The sequence below is a fragment of the Tauraco erythrolophus genome, chromosome 18 (assembly GCF_009769465.1).
Source record: "Tauraco erythrolophus isolate bTauEry1 chromosome 18, bTauEry1.pri, whole genome shotgun sequence".
NCBI classification, from domain to species: Eukaryota; Metazoa; Chordata; class Aves; order Musophagiformes; family Musophagidae; genus Tauraco; species Tauraco erythrolophus.
In genome coordinates this window covers 17,234,535-17,253,965 of record NC_141482.1, presented here as the reverse complement: position 1 = coordinate 17,253,965, position 19,431 = coordinate 17,234,535, and the positions used below count along the sequence as shown (strand labels likewise).

Here is a 19,431-nt window from a genome sequence, read left to right as displayed (position 1 = left end):
GTACGCAGAACGCACGTACGGCTTTGCAGACCAGCGCTGGTTTTATACCGGCTGAGACGAGACCTGATAAGCTGAAAATTGTTCTGAATTCTGGTCACCGAGATCGTGAAAAAACTCCGAGTCATTTCTGCCAGCTTGGTCATTACAACCAGCTTCACAACAACAAAACTAAACGAGGAATTTGACAAGCGAGAGCTCTACTAGCTTTAAAAATTAATTTTCATAAATGATTAAGTGCTGCTGCAGAAATCAAAGGAAAACATCATTAAAATTCCTGGTTGTGCAGCCCGGTTACACTTTGCTGTAGGTCATGTAACGGGAGCGGGAGCCGCAGAGCCTTAATGCCACTTACCTGGAGCCCTTCGCGTCGCGGTGCCACTGCCCACGGCCTCGGTGGCACCTGCCAGGAGCGGCTCTTATATCCCCGAACTGCCGGAACAGGGAAAGTCCAGGGAAGGACGAAGCAGGAATAGTTCCTCTTCGCTGGCTGTGAAGTGTGAACCCTGTGTCAGCCCCATCCTGACCGTGCACACAACAGTGCTGGATCGTGGCCAGCAGCACCCACCCGGCCGGGCACTCACCCCCTGCCCTGCCAGCTCTGCTGTCTGGCCGGGGCACTTGCCATGGGGCTTGGGCTTGGCCCCTCCAACAGTGCATGCTGTGTCCCAGGGTCCAGCAAGGCAGCCCCCTCCCAGCCCCCCCGCATGGCCATCAGTGCCCAGTATGGCCACGGGTGCCCGGCACCGTCACAGGTGTGGTGCAGCCAGTGCTGCACTTTGCAGAGGGCAGTGAATACCTGCTCGCAGCTCCGGTGGCAGCCGGAGGCACAGGGTGGCAATCTGGGCCCCTCGCTCTCCTGCCTCTCCTCTCTCCCTCTCCGGGTTCCCATGGGACACGCAGAGCCCGGAGCATCCCCTGAGCGTGGTGGTTGCTGTGACATGACCTCAGCGCTGCCAGGGCGAAGGGCAATGCCACGGGGCACTGGGGATGCTCCCGGCTCTCTGGCCGAGCAGAGGGTCCTGGGGCCACTTTGGGGCGGCACCTCCCCAGGGGATGCTCCGTCCTGTTCGGCAGCACACGAGGGTGTGAGGGCGGTGAGAGGGGAGCAATTCCCTCCCAACCAGCTAATTAGGTACAGAAACAGCACGAGGCTGATTAAAAAATAGTTATCCCAAACCAAGGAGTGTGTGGATTTATGGGACACCAGCTGCACCAGTAAACTGCTGTCAGCGGGAGTGAGCGGGAGATGGCTCATGAGTCCAGGAAAGGTTCTGGAGGTTTAGAGGAGGCTTGAGAGGCAACAAATGAAAGAAAATGGGGAGATAAATACAGAGGAGAAGGGAAAAGGAGCATGAAAGATGACAGAAAGCCCTGAGTCTGAGGTTCCAGGTGGTTTTCGAGGTGGATCTGGATGGAAAAAGGGCAGGACAGCCCTAATGGCAGTGGTATCCCAGTCCTCCCCTCGCACCCCGGCAGCAATCGGTGCCTTCGGAGCCGTAAATTAGCAAAAGCTGCTTTGCTTCAACAGGCACCCGGACCGTGGGGAGAGCCCGTGTGTAAATTAACGGTGCGGTTCATGTGGCGTTCACGGGCATCAACAGCTGTGCCATCCCGGCCACGTGGCACCATGGCTGTGCCATCCCGGCCACGTGGCACCACAGCTGCACCATCCTGGCCATGCAGCACCACAGCCATGCCATCCCAGCCACACGGCACCACGGCTGTGCCATCCCAGCCACGTGGCACCACGGCTGTGCCATCCCGGCCACGTGGCACCACAGCTGTGCCATCCTGGCCACGCGGCACCATGGCTGTGCCATCCTGGCCATGCGGCACCATGGCTATGCCATCCCAGCCACATGGCACGACCGACAGCTCAGCCTCCGCTCGTGGCCGGGGGAGCGTGCTGGGACCAAGCTGAAGGGTGGGCACAGCCGGGGCTGGGCAGTGGGCAGGGGGCTGCCGCCCCACCGCAGCACAGCGGGGTCTGTCCTGAGCCCCGGGGTTCATCAGAGCCGCCCACCCCCGCAGGCTCGAGCACCCGCTGCGCTGCAGAGAGGGCTGGACTTTATTAAACCCGAGCACGGGAACGCGGAATACACCCCCGGAATACACCCCCGGAATACACCCCCGTCCTTCCGAGCAGCCACGAAAGAGTCCGAAACGCGACATTTGGAGGCAAAACCCGCCTGCATTCCTCCTGCTCCGAGCAACGGAGGTGGGATGCAACGTCTGCCTGGAAGAGACCGAGCTGCTGTTCCGCTGTGCTGGTGGTGAAGAGGAACACGGTGGGGGTCCTTGGGGGGAAGCTGCGCTCCCATCCCTCCAGCGTGTCCCTTCCCGTCCTGTGTCCCCGCTCACGCCGACAGCACGAGGAGGTCCTGGCAGAGCCGTGGCATTATTTTCCCTCCGGGCAACCTCGGGTGCTGCCACGGCTCCGCGTGGAGCGGAGGTGCCACGGGGGAACCTCAGGGCATGGTCCCGAGCACTTACCTCGATGACATCGATGCCGGCGTTGGTGAAGTCGATGTTCAGCAGTCTGGGGAGGGGCACCCCCCCACCCAGCACGCCTGCGGGTCACAAACCCGCCCCGCTCAGCACCGTGGCAGGGGGGTCGCTGCCCCCCGCAGCCAGGTGAGCTACACCTGCGTGAGCTCGTTGTGGAGCGCAGGGCCTGGCGCTAACGAGCACGCGGACGAGGGTCTGAGCCTCCTTACTGTTCATGGCGGGCAGGAAGGCGACGTCGAAGATCCGGCCAACGAGCGTCTCCAGGAGCGAGACCTGCAACAGAGTGGGGGTCGCTTGGCGCTGCCACCAGTGCCAGTCCAGTGGTCAGCCCGGCCCCGTCCTGTCCTCGGGCACGTGGGGACACTCCGCTCGCACCACCCAAACCTGACCCCGCTGTTGGGGCTCCAGCTCCACACCCATCTCATGCAAAAACTCCTCATTTTGCAGAAATTGGACTTTAAGTGTTCTGTGGCCAATTTTTAGTCCTCAGATGCTCCCATCGCACAGGTCCCGATCTGCTGGTGTTACAGCTGCCAGCAGTGGCCACCTCTGGGAGCCAAAGATGCTCTGTCTGCGGGTACCCCGTGAGAGCAGAGTCCAGGGTGTCGTCTGAGCAGAGCCCAGACATCTGCCGTCGTCCTGGACAAGGCACCGGGACAAGTCCCCCCCGGTGCATCCCGCGGGGACGTCGTGGGTGTGGGTGGGATGTCCTGCGGTTCACCGAGGACCCAAAACCTCTCCCTCTCAGGGAGGATTGTTTTTGCAAACTTCTCATGGATCGTCACAAGAAAAATCCATCTCCAGAGGTGAAAGGCAGGTGCTATCAAAAATGCGACACCGCCGTCACACCATAACGGCCCCTACTCCTCCCACACCAGTATCTATCGGCACTTTGCTTTCTGCAATGGGTTTCGCGTGTTGCTGGGGCTGCCCGTGTGCTTACATCGAAATCTCCGACGGCCGAGGACACCAAGGAGAGGTCAGCCCTGCAGGAGGAAGCGGAGGTGAGTCGAGTCAGGCAGTTCCTGCAGTGACCCTACCGGCACCCTCATCATCACGCAGCCTGGGAGGTCCCATGGCCACCCCCAAATAAAGATCAGTGCCCTACTTCTCCAGGCTGACACCGATCTTCAGTTTGTTCTCCTGTACCGAGAACTGGGCCAGCAAGGATGTGTCCTGCAGTCAGACAGAGAGGACAGGGCAGGGGTGGCTGCTCCAGCTCGTGCCCAAGCCCAAGCTGGCAGCCTGGCCGCGTCCTGCCGGGTGCGAGTCCCATCTACCGGCACCCCCACACCCGCCGTGCCGGGAGGGGAAACTGCAGGAGGAATTTCTGCACGGGTCGTTCCTTCATACATACAATATTCAGAAGGCAGAGAGAGCTCTGGACGCCTTCGGCGTGGATCACCACCACCTCTGCCCTCGCCGTGAGCTGGATCACGCCTTTCTTTTTCTTTAAGGTCACCACAGGTGCTTCAGGGACTGCAATTCTCAGCAGCAACTCACACGGCTTGGGGTACGTCTTGAAGACCTGTCAACATCCAAAGGTGGGGAGTGTCTGCCGGCGGGAGCACGCGCAGTGCGGGCACCGCACCGGGCAGAGCGAAGGAGCGAGCGGGAGGCCGAGCGTGGGTGCCTGCTCCGGCAGCGTTGGCACAGCGCAGCTCGCGGGGGCACGTCTGCTCCTGAACGGCTCCGGTCCAGCAAGTCTGTGCCCCGGCTGCTGTGAGCTCAGCCCCACGGACCTCCCCCGCCCCGGGTGCTGTGCCGCTGCCCGCAGTGCGAGGGGGACCCCGGGCTCACCGCGGGCACCAGGGCTCCGAGGGTCGATGTCGTCAGTGGCGGGAGCTCAGGAAACTGCGACAGAGGAGAGAGAAACGCTGGGCGTGTGAGCGGCGGCGTTCGGCAGAAGCCGCTTTCCCCAGCAACCCCCCCGCGGCTCCGCCGTGCGCCCCCTCGCTTGTGTCTTTCTCCTAAAACAGCGGAGACCCCGATAAACGCTGCAGAGGTGCGAAGGTGCAGCGGGAGCGGGTCGTGTGGCCAACTGCCCTGAGCCCTTCGGAACGCGGGGCTCACCATGCCGCTGGAGATGGCCATGTCCAGGGCACCCTCCCTCTGCAGGACGGACAGCACGGCGCTCAGGAAGCTGACGGAGAGGCCCAGCTGGGAGGAGGCGGTGTCAGCCATGGCGGGCAGGGGTGGCATGGGGACCCGCGCTGTCGTGGGGTCTCCCGGCTTTCCCAGCGGATGGTCCACCAGGCTGCCAGCCGTTCGCCCGACGACGGTCTGTGGTTACAGGGGAAGGAAGGGTGAGCCAAAACGTTTGCAATATTTGCCTTTACGGTTAACTTCACGTCCCTTTAGTGTGAAATCGCTCCACGCACGATGACGCCGAGTCAGGCGCCGTGACACTTCCTTCTCCAGAAGTTTGTGAAACACAAAGCCCACCGCGCTCTCCCGTGACGGTGGCAGCGGAAGAGCCGGGCACCGGGCCAGCACCTCCCCGAGCTCCGCACCGCGGGTGCGGGTGGCGCCGGGGACAGCCCAAGGGGACCTCAAACCTGAGTGTGGCACCCCACCCCTCGCATGGAGGGGGAAGGAGACGCTGCGGGACTTACGTTCAAATCCACCTCGAGGAACTGGCCGGTTACCAGGGGGAGGCTGGACACAGTGTACTGGATGCTGCCCAGCAAACCCAGCGGCACCAGCGCTGTGGGGAGAGGAGGGACTCAGCCATTCTCTGCTGGGCTTGAGTGCAAATGCCCCCTGCCCTCGCTGCCCACAGCTCTTCCTCCAGAAGAGCCCTGGCTCACAGGTGGACTCAGAGCAGCCACTTGGAAAGACATCGTTTCCCTAACGAGCAGTGGGTGCCATGGCTGCAAACGAGGGGGCCGGCTCGCAGTCCCCGTCCATGACACCCGTACACACCCAGGGGTCCTTCTGGCTGCGGTTAGGGACGGGGAAGGGGAGATGTAGGGAGGGGAGCACATCCTGCGGCGCGCTGGGATCTGCTCCCCAGCAGCTGCCCGGGGTGATGGGGTCTGGGCACAGAGCTGCCAGGGGTCCCAGCGCCCTGCATGGGGCAGAGCAAGGGTCTGTGGGGTGAAGCAGGGGTGAAGAGTTTGCTGTTCCTGCCAGGGGTGCAGCAGGAGAATGGTGTCACAGTCCTGGCGTGGCCGGAGTGGAGGTGACACGATGGGGAAGGTGTGGGACCCAGCGGGCACTTACAGTTCACAAGACCCAGCTGGTCGTTGACGAGTCCCAGGGTGATGTCAACCACGGGGCAGAGCTGCAAGAGTCAGGGGGGACAGTGAGGAACCCACGTTTGGGCCAGACACGGACACGCAGCCCAGCACGGCTCTGCTGCACTTCCCCTGGGCACGGGAGCACCAGGCGCATGGGATGGCAGTGCCCGCTGGCGATGCAGCCGTGCCACTGAGGCTGCCCCAGCCCTTCATCAGAGGAGCGGGGCTGGGGCCGGGTCCCAGGAGTCCATGTGGGGCTGGAGAAACTCTGGTGCTCTCAGGGGAGCAGAGAGGTTCGATCAGCCCATAACAGGGCCCGGGGTGTCACTACAAACTCCCAGGCGCTTGGGCAGACCCGTGCCACGCTCGCTGGCGTCGCACTCGGAAGGAGGGAGCGGGTTCTCCAGAGCAGCCGGAGACATGGCGTATGTCCCTGTAACCGCACGCCGCGGGGCGGGCGCGGGACACCACGGCCCTGGGACATCAGCTGTGCTCCCGTGCCGGGGCGGGAGCGATGCTGCGGGGAGCTGCACCGCGGGGAGCCGCACCGCGGCTTTTCGGGCTCATCACTCCTTTCTGCGGTGGGGAATTTTTTTCCGACTTACCAGATTGGGAAGAAGTCTGTTCAGCACACTCGCCAATAAATTATCCACGATTGGGAGCAGGCTGGGGGAAAATAAAGGAGCACCATGAAAAAAACCTGCTGAAGAGTCAACGGGTCTTGTTGAACAATTCCCGGCGAGCAGCCGAGCGCAGAGCTCCCGGAGCGGCGCGGCTGCAGCCGCACAGTGTGTGGTGGCACAGTGCGTCGTGGCACAGCGCGTCGCGTACGCTTGGATTTTGCATGAGATGAGTGTAATGCGCATCCCAAAATAGTCAGCAGGAAATTTACTGCTGCCTTTAATCTCCCGGTGCCCAGACTCCTTAAATGAGCAGAAACAACCTCAGTCTGAGCCTCAGCCCGAGCCGAGGCTGTTTCTGCTCATTCTGATTTACGAGCGAAGCGCCGCGGCGGTTAGAGCGACCCGTGGATGTGGCACATGGGGCAGAAACATCCCCCCAGGACCCCGCGAGGTCGTGCAGCCCCTGGGGATGTGTGTCTGTTACCGGGGCTGCACAAGGGGTGCGCAGGGACCACCGTGGCTGCTGGAGCCACAGTCGCCCGCAGGATCACGACGTGCCGTGGGGAAACGCCCTCATGCGCTCACCGTTCCGCAGGCACGGGCCGGGGCCGGCAAAGCCCGACGGGGAGGTGGGTGATGCGGCAGACGAGGGCACCTCCAACACTCACCCTCTCAGGAGTCTGACTTTAATGCCACCGAGGAGGGTGTCGCATCTTTCTGTCACCAGTTTGGGGTAGCCCGTGCCGTCCATGGTCAGCCTCACCCGTGCCGTGATGTTCACTTCCACCGCGATGTCCAGCAAACCCAGGAGGCTGTGCCAGGGGCAGGGAGGGACCTTCAGAGGAGCAGCCCCTTCCCGGCGGACAGGAGCAGCGTCCCCCCGGGACATCCCTCGTGGCAGTGCTTCCAGCGGGTCCGGGGGCACAGGCAGCACTGCCCCCAGCACCAGCCTGACCTACCACTTGGCGTTGAGGGCCAGCCGGGTGTAGAGGTTGAGGTGGACGCCAACACCGGGCAGGAGCCGCAGGGACACCCTGGGGAGCGTCATCTCCACGATCTTCAGCCTGCAGGGACAGCGAGGAGGACACCCTGCGAGATGGCCCCGAGCCCACCGACCCACCTGTGCTCTGCCGCTCACGTGAAGCCGCTGCTCGGGAGGCGGGCGAGCCAGCGGCCGTCTGCACCAGGAACGGCAGAACGTTTGCTCAGTTATTTTCCAGTTTTATCAGAACTTTTGTTCTGGCTGCCTTCTGGTGCTGGTGCTTGGTGCTGGGCTTCAAATAAGAGTTAAAACGGGACGGTTGCCAACAAGCGAGGGTTGGTTTGGCAGTGGTGGCACCGGCCACCCAGGACCAACGCGGGTCGGGGCACCCTCTGCGAGCAGGAGCCTTCCCACTGCCGCTTCCTTTTGCTTTCCTCGTGTAGCTCGAGGCTTTCGCAGCCGCGATGCAAACCTGGCCGCGCTCCCAGGCAGTGTTGATCTCAAAGCATCAGCTCCAAAGCAGATCTGAGCATCTACTGGGCGATCACCATTGCTCCCCCCACCAAAGACCACCGAGGTTGCCCCCCTGCGAGGAGCCCAACCAGTGCCATGCTTACCCGGTGAGCCCCTGGACGGTGCTGAGCAGGCCACCTTCCCCGAGGACGCCAAGCACGCCGCCGTCTCCCAGCAGCCCTCCGTTGCCCAGAAGCCCTCCGTTGCCCAGAAGGCCTCCAGGGCCACTGAGGATCCCTGCTGTGCTGAGCAGACCTCCGTCACCGAGCAGACCTCCTTGTCCCAGCGCTCCTCCAGCAGCCCCGGTGGGGATGCCGTCCCTGGGGACATCGCCGCCAGCTGCTGGCCACCCTCTGGGAGGGTGTCTGGTCCTCCCCCCGTAAGTGCCTTCACCATCCCCGCCTCCCAGCAAGCCATCGCCGGCATTGTCCCCTCCACCAAGCAGCCCGCCCAGCAGCCCTCCGCCAGCGCCGCCCAGCAAACCACCGGTGATACCACCCAGCAGACCACCACCACCGAGGACACCTCCCCCGAGGCCACCCAACAGGTCTCCACTTCCATCCGTGCCGGGACGTCCGTTTCCGAGCGGCACCTCTCTGAGGGCACCGCGGAGGACGTCGCTTTGGCCGAGCGAGCCTGTAAGAGCTGGAAAAGTCGCCTGGCATCAGCCCATGAGGCTGAGCTGCCGCCCCAGCTGCTGCCACGGCCTTCGAGTGGGGACCTACTGACAGCTGCCCACCCCCTGCCCACACCGTTGTTTGTTGTGGGCTGCGGAGGGTTTGTGCCCCCCGTTACCATCGCTGCCTGTCCCACTCCCAGCTATCCGCTGTCAGCTTTTCCCGTATATGATGCAACGGAAAAAAGGCTTTGGGACGGGGCGGGGGGCACCACGTCACTGCCCGAGCAATGCCATGCGGGGGAACTTGTCTGCAGCCGTGCCAGCGCGATGGCAAACGGTGTGGCACAGGCACTGGGGCCGGGCGCTGGTAAATCCTGACTGTGGGGTAACCGAGGTGCCGCGTGGCTCCGGAGTGGAGCGGGCTCCTGGGAGGAGCAATCCTCCACGGGAGCCACGTTTCCCTCCTTTTAGGAGCCAGGCCAGTGGAAACTTTAATTTCACAAAAAAACAACTCCAGGTTCTGTTTGGAGCGAGAGGTTTGCACCGCAGCCTCCTGCTCATCCGTGATCCATCCCCTCCCTTGCCCGGCAGATGGGGCTGTGCTGGTACCACCATGCCACCCCCTGGACCACGGCCGTTCCTGCTCGCCAGGGCCCCGCGGGGGAGGCAGAGTCACTCACCGTCACTCAAAACCCCTTTGTTGAGCCTGAGGACGGCATCTTTGGTCTGGGCGAGCGCGGGGATCAGCAGGGCACACAGTAGGGCCATGCCCGGGGCACCCATGGCCTCTGCCTCTCGGCCGGGGGTGGCTGCAGGCGCTGGCAAGACCCAGGACAGGACGTGGGAGAAGGGTGGGAATCGGCCAGGTGACCCCCTGGAGATAAAGGGGAGTCAGATGTTTTGAGCTGGGTGAAAATTTTTCAGTGAATATAAATGTTGAGCTTTAGGAGGACCCAAACTGTTCATGAGTTCACGCCCCATCGGGCAGACGGGTCTGGGGGCACCCGTCGTGGCAGGGGGCTGTCCCGACATGTGGCTGCTGGGGCTTTTTCAAGCCGGATTCTGCTCAGCCCCAGCAGCCATTGGCTTGTTCCCACGTGCGGATGCCCTGGGCAGCGTGCTTACCTGGTCTTATCCCGAATTTCAAAGCCTGGCTGTGGCTGCTGGTGCTGAGCCCTCGGTGACAGGGAGAGCGGGCACGTGTCCGGGGGCACCTTTGCTCCAGCGCATGGGAACGGTGGTGCCTTATATAGCAGAGCTGATGCGGAAAAAAGGGGAAAAACGCCTGAATTGTGTAAGCTGGGCCAGCAGATCGAGTGGATAAAGCAGCATTTGTGGGTTTCACAGATTCCAAGATAAACAGAGACTCGTAAAACAGGGAAGAGCATTGAGCAACAGGTCATCGGATGCCCTGCTGCGGGCAGCGCTGTCCCCGGGACCCTGTGGGCTGCAGCACCCAAAGCTGCCGCCGACCCCCAACAAGCTGCGCTGGAAAATCAGCGTATTCCAGACAAATCCCATCAACATTGGCACTGGGAGGCTGCCACACACAAACTACCGTATCAGGGTAATTTCTCAAGTTTCCAGCAAGCACGTAGGGAGGGTCCAAAAAAGCACCAGGAGATTTTTATCTCCTTTACCGCTCGACCTGAGAAGCGGCTCCTGAGGATTGTCCCACCTGTCCCCGCGGCCGCCAGCTCCTTCCCGGCAGGCGGCATTTCCGCAGCCTCCGAAAAGCCCCTGTGCGGTGGGAGATGGGACCCAGCCCCTGGGTGGTGGGACACAGCCCCTGGGCGGTGGGAGATGGGACACAGCCCCTGGGTGGTGGGACGCGTCGCTTCACGTCAGCTCCGGCCCATAAGGGCACTTTTGTCTTGGTGTCCTCAACACTTAATACCTTTGTGAGATAAACCGTGTCGCTAACAACCTGGTGCGTCTTACACAACAAGGGGATAATACGCTCCGAGACAAAGCCATACAGAGGTGTAAGGGAGGTGCAAGCTCCGTGTACCCGTGCCTGGCTCCGCGTGGAGCCTTGCATACCCAGCACCCCGGGCTCCACGCGGGACACGCTGCAAAGGAGCCCCCAGAAACCCAAATAAATATCCAGAGAGAGAAATACGGAGGCGGTGGAAGATTTTATTGAAGGAGCGACACGAGAGCAACATTTAAGCCTAAGAGTGAGCTCAGCTGCCCGACCTTGGATGTTAGAAGTGGCCACAGAACCCCCCAACATCCACCGGCCGAGCAGCTCTCCCTACCCTGACCTGGGCTGCGCCGGGCACTTGTGCCCCCGGGACCACAGTGGTGGCACGGGGCAGCTCGAGGGAAAAGGGGGAGGAGGACAGCAGAGCTGAGCGGGAATCGGGGCTGGGGGCTGTGTCCTGCCTCAGGCGGCGAGCGGGGGCTGGGGTACCCCCGAGCAGGAGCTTTTCAGAGCCATCTGGTCCAGAGCATCGTCTGCCTGGAGGGAACACCACAAAAAATGTTCCGTTTTCTTGTTTGTGCTTTCACCGGCTTTTCCCTGTATCCCGGGGAGGGGGCTCCTGTGGGGCCACACTGGTGGAGGGACCTCCCGGGAAGGTTCCATGGGACCCTTGGGCTCCGCACCCCCCCCACTCCCCGGGGAGCCGGCGCTGCGGAAGCCACAGTCCTTACATCGGCGATGTCAACGTTGGCGTTCCCGAGGCTTCCGCGGAGGGCGTCGGGCAGAGGGACCGACAGGCGCAGGGCATCTGCAGGAGGGAGGGGAAGCGTCTCGTCACGGGGGGGAACCCCAAAAGCAGGTGGCGAGGCAGGGGGAGCACCCCAAGTCCGGATGGGTTTGGGAGAAGCAGAGAGCCGGGCACTGGCCGTACGTTCAGGGCAGGGACGTACCGTTCAGGGCAGGGACGTACCGTTATGGGCACAGATGTACCATTAAGGGCAGGGATGTACCGTCAAGGGCAGGGACGTACCGTTCAGGGCAGGGACGTACCGTTCAGGGCAGGGACGTACCGTTCAGGGCAGGGACGTACGCCGCGGTGAGGACTTGCTTGAGCCACCCTGCGAGTCGGGGGAGCTGCAGGGGAAGGAGATGCGTGTCAGGGTCCCAAGGGGACGAGCACAGTGACATCAGGCATATCGGCTGCGTTCCGCTGCTGCGGGATGCTTGGAGCTACGAAACGCAAACGCCGGGAACCTGCCTCCACCGAGACTCTTCCAGGATGGAGAGTGGTGGGATACACAGGGACATGCTCTCTGGGTAATATCTTCGTGATTATTCCTCCCCCCATCCCAGCACCCGACCGTATATGCCATGTCACTGCTATAGGGCCCGGGGCATCCCGGGGCAGACCAGAGTCAGCCTCTGCCTCGAGAAGAGGAAACGTGAGGACTGAGGCAGAACTGGCGTTTCGGTTCTTCCCCGCACGGAGCCTCTGCCGCCACATCCGCGATCCGGAGCCGCATGCACTTACGCTGAGGGGGTCGAGTCTCGGGGGTGCCTGTGTCAGGTTGATGCTATGAAAGACAAAACCGAGGCAGAGTCAGGGGGAAGGGGCGCAGCCCTCCCCGGCTCCCCACGTGCTGTGCAGACCCTCAGGCCAGCGTTGGTCTCAGCCATGAGAAGACACCAGGATTTTGAAAACGGGGCAACGTTTTTACAACTGTCTCATCACTTCAGCCACGTTTGGGATTGGGGCTGGGAGGGGGCAGGAAAGCTCCAGCAGCCCGATACAACCCTACTGCATCTGCAGCGCCGCCCGCCACCCCATCCCGTCGGGGTCCCGGCAGCGGCCCCGGGCAGAGCACCCTCCCTGCCCGCAGCGACCGTGAGCTCGGCTCTACCTGTCGAGAGCCAGGGAGGTTCGCAGTTTGCCATCGGACACCGACGGGATGATGTTCAGAGCCATGTCCTGAAATTGGAACAAGGGAAGAGATGAGGTGATTTCCCTGCGTAGCTCCCAAGACTGAAAAGAAGTCCTAGAGTATTTGTAAACAACCCATTCCAAGAAAAAGCACCTGTCTATGCCCAGAAATGGCATTTTTTTGACGAATGGCATCCTGTACCTCTCTCCCCAGGTTCACACTCCCTGTCTTTATTTTGAATTATTCCTTAAACATTTCACTTGCACTTGGTTACGAGCGTTTTAAGAGGATGGGGCACCACCGCTTTTGAGACGTACGGAATTGAAGAGCACAGGCACCACCCGGCCACGGGCGGCACTGGCCGAGCGGACGCCCAGGACAGCCAGACTCAGCCCTCATGCTGCTTCGGAGCCCTGGCCCGCGGGAGCTCACTCACCATGCCGAGGGAGAAGAGGGTCTTCTGGGGGGACCCCAGTGCAGGACTGAGCACATCGATGGAGGCTTTGAGGGTGGCGGTGGCTCTTCCATCCCTCACGGTGACCACCGGCTCATCAGCCACCTGCACGCGCAGCGCCAGCGGCAGCGATCCGGGGAGGGTCTTGGCGAGCTGCACGGGGCAGGGGGAGGTCAGGGCAAGGGGGCTTTGATGGCTCCGGTGGGTGGTGGGGTTGGGGGTCGACGCACACGAAGGAGGCACTGACCTGGGGGATGAGCGGCAGGAGGGCGGACGTGGACAGCGGGATGGTATCAGGCACCTGTGGGAACAGCACCAGCGGCGTCGGTGGCCACGAGGTTTGTGCCAAAGCCCCGCTGGGCTCGGCTGGACCCCATGAATACAAGCACCCTTGGGTCACCCGAGAGCAACCAGGAACCCCGACCCAGCCCCGGAGAGGGGAGTCGCGACCCACCATGGCATTGGTGATGTTGGCATTGAAGGCTCCCTGCCCCTGGGCCAGCGCCAGCAGGGCATCGAGGCTGTGCCGGGAGAGGCTGAGCCACGGCGGGCGGCCGGTGGCCAGCAGCAGCGTGGCGGCGAGCGGCGGTCCCTGCGCGGGGGCCACTGCACCGGTCTCTGCGTCGCCGACGTGGAGCTGCAGGGACAGGGCAGGAGAGGGATGTTGGGGGCTTGGGGGGCTGCGGTCGCACCGGGCACCCGCCCGCCCGTGGACCTCGCGGGGTTAAGGGACACTTTGGTGCACACGGGGCTGCTTCGGTCCGTGCCGGCACAGGCGATGTGCCTGCTGCAGTTTTGCCTTTAAAACGGTCACAGACACGTGGCCGACGGTTTTGGCCTGATTACGGTCCCCCAGTCGCACCCCAAACTTTGACAAACCACTTGTAAGTGGAACCTGCCCGCGAACGGTGACCAGTGCCCCTGTACGAAACGAAGCTTTTCTGATTAACAGCCACGAGAGTGCCAGAATTACTCTAAATTAAGCTGCCTCAAGCCAATCTGGCTCATGCTACCCTCAAGGATCAAGTGAAAAAATGAGGTAGAGACTCAGCCGTGGCATGAGCACGGGCACAGCCGGCCCACGCTCACGGCACCTCCCGGCCAGTGTTTGCCCGAAGGCAGCTGGAACACGGGGAGCCTTCGACAAAGAGCCACCATGCTCAGGTGAATCCCCGGCACACTAAGCCAAAGGGTTGGGGCTGGGGGAAGTGGTGGCACTCACGTTCAGATCCATCCGGATGGCGTCGCTGCCAATGATGGAGAAGGGGGGCAGATCGCCCAGAGCCCCACGCGGCAGCACGGCTGTGGGACACAGGGAAGAAAGCTCTGAGGCTGCAGTGAGGGGGATGCTCCCAAATCACAGAGTCATGGAATGGTTAGGGTTGGAAGGGACCTTAAGGATCATCTCGTTCCAACCCCCCTGCCATGGGCAGGGACACCCTCCACTACACCAGGTTGCCCAAAGCCCCATCCAACCTGGCCTGGAACACTGCCAGGGATGGGGCAGCCACAGCTTCTCTGGGCAACCTGTGCCAGTGTCTCACCACCCTCAGAGGGAAGAATTTCTTCCTTTTATCTAATGCAAATCTCCCCTCTTTCAGTTTAAAGCCATCGCCCCGTGTCCTGTCACTCCATGTCCTTGTCCAAAGCCCCTCTCCAGCTTTCCTGTAGCCCCTGTAGGTGCTGGAAGGTGCTGGAAGGTCTCCCCAGAGCCTGGTCCCAAGGCAGATGGGAACCAAGGGCAGCTCCTGCTCACGGTGTTCCCAGTTGGACCAGAAAGCACCACTTTGCAGCAAAGCTGCTGTTTCTAAAAGCAACACTCTCTGCAGTGGCTTCCTGCAGGAAAAACTGCCCGCTGCTGCTCTGGGGCGAGGGCAACGGGACGCTGTGCTTGAGCGGGCAGTTGGGTTTAGGAAGTTGTTAAAATATTTGTATTTACCCAATGTAAAAAAAAACAACCAACCCCAAGGGCGGGGGGGGGGGGGTGTCACATAGGGGGTTGCACGGGGTCACAGAGGAGCAGAGGAAAAGGCGGGTGCCAGCACTTACATGCCCCAGAGCCGAGCAGGGCACTCCCCGCGCTGACGATGTCGCACCCCTGGGGAGGCAGAGGAGTGTCAGAGCCCCAGGTTGGCAGCACCAGCCGTGTGCGTGGCATCGGCATGGCTGGTGAACACTGGCTCTGCTGGGCAGGAGCCGCTGCCAGGCAGGTGTCAGTGGGATGCCCCGTTCCTGCGGTGCCCAGCACCAGGCAGGCGAGCAGCCCCACTGAGCCGGGCTGGGCTTCACTCCCGGGGCAAGACTCGCTCCTGTGCCTGTCGAACCACTGGAGCCTGGCACAGGTGATGGTGCCGGCGAGGTGCCGGTGCCCGCTGGTGGGGAGAACGGGTTGGGCACCCCGACCGAGCCCGCAGCTGTGCAAACAGCCACGTCTGCGGGGGCAGCCTGGCCTGCTGCCCACCCTGCCCGCCCTGCCCGCCCTGCCTGCGCTGCCCGCCCTGCCCATGCTGCCCGCCCTGCCTGTGCTGCCTGCTTTGCCTGTGCTGCCCACCCAGCACCGCGCTGGGGGCTCGCATGACGCTCGCTTGGCAAACTCACCACCTTGCTCAGGGCATCACTAAGGAGACGTTTTAAAGGCTGATCCACAAGTGGCACTTTGGGTCTGGATAACGGGAAAATAGGAAATAAAAAGTGACACAGATTAGTAGCTGGAAAACAAAAGTACTTTGCACAAGAGAAAGTGCCTCGCTGGCACCGTCCAGGGCCGTACTTCAGTGCCAGAATATTACCAAAACAAGGTGCTCTGAATCCCAGCCGGCGCTGGGCACCCAGCACAACCCACAAACACCCTTTCTTGAGCCCAGATTTTCAGAGCAGGGTTGGCAGCTGCGCTCCGAGGCTGGCAGCCGAGTGGTTCAGCCTCCAAGGCATCCGGCACAGCGGTGCCACCTTCAATGGCCAACAGTATCAGGGCTCCCTGCTGCCACAGGGCCATGGGCCGGCCACGAGCATGCTGCTGGCACGACGCCGACCTTGCAGGGATGCCCCCTCGCAGGGACGCCTACCTCACGTGGATGTTGATGTCAAAAATCTTGCAGTCCTCATTGTTCTGGAGAGCCGTCCTCTTGTCCTGGACCAGCATGGCCACATCTGCTTCCAGCTGCAGGCAGAGCGTCTTGCCCGGCGCGCTGCGCGGGGGACACGGCGCGCGGCTCAGGATATTCGCCGGCATCTACTTTCCAAAGAGATGGTGAACCCCCATCACCACCCTGAGTTGTGCCCCTGCTGGACATGCCATACCTGGTCGTCTCCACCAGCAGCTGGGTGTTGAAGCCCACCTGGTGCCCAAAGCCCGGCAGGGAGCGCAGACTTATTTTGGGGAGGGTGTTGTTGAGAATTTTTGGTCTGGATGGTTGAGACAAGGAAGAAGCAGTAAGTAGCACATTCATAGAGCAGATGCCCTGTCCCCTCAGCCCCCAGCGCAGTGGCTGATTGCAGAGTCATGGTCTCAGGGTCCTCTCTGGCCTGGGTCAGTGGGGGTCCCTGCCACCTGGGAGCTGCTGGCGGCACACACAGGCAGCCTGGCATGGCAGGCACGTAGAGAAATTCCCAACAACTGAACCCTCGTTTATGAGCCTGCCCCAGGAGCGGAAAGAGGGAGCCCCGTGTGTTCATACAGCAGGCTCCAGAGCAGAGCCTCCTTTCCCCAGCGTGGCCCAGACACACCAAGGGTTGCTTAGGGACACCCATCTCCCGCTCTCACTTACCCTGTGAGATCTCCACCATTTCCACCAAGAAGATTGCCAACGAGACCATTTTTGCCAAGGAGACCATCTTTCCCAATGAGAATACCAAGAACAACATCAAGGAGACTGACAACAAGACCATCTTTGCCGAAGAGACCACCAAGGACACCATCTCTGCCAAGGAGACCACCAAGGACACCATCTCTGTCAAGGAGACTGCCAATGACACCATCTCCACCAAGGAGACCACCAACAGCACCATCTCCGCCAAGGAGACCGCCAAGGACACCATCTCTGCCAAGGAGACTGCCAACAGCACCGTCTCCACCGAGGAGACTGCCAACAGCACCCTCTCTGCTGAGGAGACCACCAACAGCACCATCTTCGCCAAGGAGACCGCCAAGAGGACTGTCTTTTTTAAGGAGACCGCTGAGCAGATTGCTGCCAAGGAGACCACCTGGAAGCTTCTGGAGGTCACGTTTGGCTAGTGAACCTGTAACATCTGAAAAAAAGGATGAGAGGTCACTGTGAGCTATGTGGACTCAGCACACAAGCATGTTGTGTCAGCCTGGCTGTTCCTTCCCCTCCACTGTCCCTTTATTTCCCTCTTTACACAATAGGGGTGGTGGCAGCATTGCCACTACTGCTGGGTGGATCTGGACCAGCTTCTGATTTTCTGAGCATGGTCAAGAGACAGAAAGCGCAGAACTGGTCTCAAAAAAAAGATAAATCCTGTCTCTTCCATACACTTACCATCGACATCCACTTTGGGGACCAAGGGCATGATTCCAAGTCCTTGTGAAGGGGTCAGCAGGACGCAGAGAAGGGAGACAACCCACAACGCAGACATCTTCGGTCCCGGTAACTGTGGGAAGTGATCGCCGTCAGCACAATGTCGGGACAGAGGAGGGAGGAAAGAGGAGGATGGAGGAAAGCAAAAGGAGGAATGCCTGCCAGAGAAGACAAAACCAGGGGAGAAGCCGCTGGCACCTCTCCCGCCTCCTCTCCACACTGGTGGGCACAGTAAAACTCCTGATGGCACCTTCCTGCAGGAGGAACCAGAACTTCAACAACCAATGGTTGCTCCAAAAAACAACCATCAACCATCTCAGCAGCCGAGTGACACGTGAGGGCCGCTCAGCTGTTCCTGCTGCAGCCCGTCGGTGGGCAGCGTTGGTGACTGAGCTGGACAACCTGGGACGCACCTGTTCTGGGTGGGAATTTCTCCAATAAACAAGATCCTGTGTCCCACATGATGGGAAAACAGGACCTTTCTGACAACCTGATCATCTCTAGTCATGGAAAGAAAAGCAACAGCATCTACACAAGACAAACACTCCAACATATCCACCAAGGAGAGCATCTCCTCGTTTGAATGTCATGATCTCTGCATAAATATCAGACATCCGAGGCTTCCCTCTGCACAAAAGCACCTTTTGCTACTATTGTAAGAAGGAGAAAATAGTTTTTAAAGTTTCAATGTCACCGAAATATTTCTGTGGGACCTACAGCTTGAAGTAGCTTTTTTTTTTTTTCCAAGAACCATAATGAACTTCATTGCCCCAAATCTATTTAAATGTAAGTAGCACATCAAAAAGGGATCAAAAAAAGCATGAGAGGTCTAATTCACCTTGGGTAAAATGTACCTCAGGTAACAGAGTTATACCCAAAATAATTTAAGTGATAATTGTTTGTGAAAACCATGAAATACCCTTTCTTCTTCAAGGACTGCAGATACAATGAACTGGCTCGTCTGTTCTCGAGAAACTCGCAGCGAAAGCCCCCGCGCGTTTCACTTGTCAGAGCGTAATTCAGGCAGGCAGCAGGCAAGAATAACAATTTTTGTTAAAAAGCCAGCACTCCGGATGAACACCGCGGGCTCTCCGCTGGGAAGCACTCCGAGCTGCAGAAGCTCAGAGCAGGCTTCGTGAGCCGAACCTTTGCTCTTACCTGACCAAGGGCTTGAGGCTCCCTCCGCCGGCGTCCCTGCCTCCTGAAGATGACCCGCACTGAGCATCCTCATATATAGAGCTTTACGTCGGGAGCGATGTCATCGAGGGCATCCAGAGTAATTGGTGGGGAGCAAAACAAACAATGTATGGTTTCTGGTGACTTCCACCGCAAATATTTCCCCAGAGATGTCAGGAGTTAGGTAAATCATTGAGCAATGACCCGGCGGTGCAGAGGCAGAGGCCAGCTCCAGGTGCCAGTCCGCTCACCGCTGCCCGGTTTATCAGGCGTGTTCTCATGTCAAGACATGGACATGGCTGAAAAGTCATGGCCTGATAAAATGCTCTTTTTTTCCCGAGTAAATTGAGGTTTTGACTGAAAAACCTGTCAAAATACCAATCACCCCTCACCGTTAAGTACTTCTACAGTTCTCAGCGCTGCAGTACTGAGCACTTCACCCTCGCAGCAAACCCATGCAGTGGGGATGTGCTACACGGTGTGGGTGGTCAATGAAGGACCAGGTGGCACCTTTCTCGATGGCCCTGGAGAGGGGCTTTGGACAAGAGCTTGTAGTGACAGGACATGGGGCAATGGCTTTAAACTGAAAGAGGGGAGACTTCCATTAGACAGAAGGAAGAAATTTTTTACACTGAGAGTGGTGAGGCACTAGCACAGGTTGCCCAGAGGAGTTGTGGCCGCCCCATCCCTGGAAGTGTTCCAGGCCAGGTTGGATGAGGCTTTGAGCAACCTGGTGTAGTGGAGGGTGTCCCTGCCCATGGCAGGAGGGGTTGGAACGAGATGATCCTTAAGGTCCCTTCCAACCCAAACCATTCCATGATTCTATGATAAAGACAGACCGTGGAGACAGTAACAGAGCCGGGTATTCACCATCCAGGCCAGCAGGACACGCCCGGTATTCCCATCCCAACATGACCTTACCCGACA

At 60.4% G+C, this 19,431-nt stretch overlaps 2 protein-coding genes across 2 annotated transcripts; both read right to left on the bottom strand.

Moving 5' to 3' along the window:
• Positions 1-2,357: 2,357 nt before the first annotated feature.
• Positions 2,358-10,205, bottom strand: LOC147527527 (BPI fold-containing family B member 4-like). Its single transcript, XM_086623176.1, has 17 exons — positions 10,166-10,205; positions 9,613-9,745; positions 9,168-9,361; positions 7,973-8,513; positions 7,333-7,437; positions 7,042-7,185; positions 6,356-6,416; positions 5,734-5,794; positions 5,124-5,215; positions 4,582-4,791; positions 4,309-4,362; positions 3,866-4,036; positions 3,617-3,684; positions 3,452-3,494; positions 2,718-2,781; positions 2,494-2,570; positions 2,358-2,381 (listed from the first exon to the last, which is right to left on the bottom strand). The coding sequence occupies exons 1-17, from the start codon at positions 10,203-10,205 to the stop codon at positions 2,358-2,360; spliced, it is 2,082 nt and encodes a 693-aa protein (XP_086479302.1).
• Positions 10,206-10,876: 671 nt separating this feature from the next.
• Positions 10,877-17,386, bottom strand: LOC147527526 (BPI fold-containing family B member 3-like). The gene is made up of 15 exons (XM_086623175.1): positions 17,290-17,386; positions 16,558-17,038; positions 16,091-16,195; positions 15,856-15,978; positions 15,389-15,452; positions 14,840-14,888; positions 14,013-14,092; positions 13,215-13,427; positions 13,038-13,091; positions 12,773-12,943; positions 12,316-12,383; positions 11,946-11,988; positions 11,485-11,548; positions 11,146-11,222; positions 10,877-10,951 (listed from the first exon to the last, which is right to left on the bottom strand). Exons 1-15 carry the CDS (start codon positions 17,384-17,386, stop codon positions 10,877-10,879), a joined length of 1,764 nt encoding a protein of 587 aa, XP_086479301.1.
• Positions 17,387-19,431: the final 2,045 nt, after the last annotated feature.

What these genes read in the sequence shown, in the direction of transcription:
- LOC147527527 (XM_086623176.1), bottom strand. Translation starts at nt 10,205, where the DNA reads ATGCCGCCTGCCGGGAAGGAGCTGGCGGCCGCGGGGACAG. An exon ending in CAAAGGGGTTTTGAGTGACG is followed by an intron (nt 8,514 to 9,167) that starts GTGAGTGACTCT and finishes CGACTTTTCCAG; the next exon opens with CTCTTACAGGCTCGCTCGGC. An exon ending in CTCTCTGCCTTCTGAATATT is followed by an intron (nt 3,685 to 3,865) that starts GTATGTATGAAG and finishes GTCTGACTGCAG; the next exon opens with GACACATCCTTGCTGGCCCA.
- LOC147527526 (XM_086623175.1), bottom strand. Translation starts at nt 17,386, where the DNA reads ATGTCTGCGTTGTGGGTTGTCTCCCTTCTCTGCGTCCTGCTGACCCCT. An exon ending in CTGCTGGTGGAGACGACCAG is followed by an intron (nt 15,979 to 16,090) that starts GTATGGCATGTC and finishes TCCCCCGCGCAG; the next exon opens with CGCGCCGGGCAAGACGCTCT. An exon ending in CCAACGTTGACATCGCCGAT is followed by an intron (nt 10,952 to 11,145) that starts GTAAGGACTGTG and finishes TGTTCCCTCCAG; the next exon opens with GCAGACGATGCTCTGGACCA.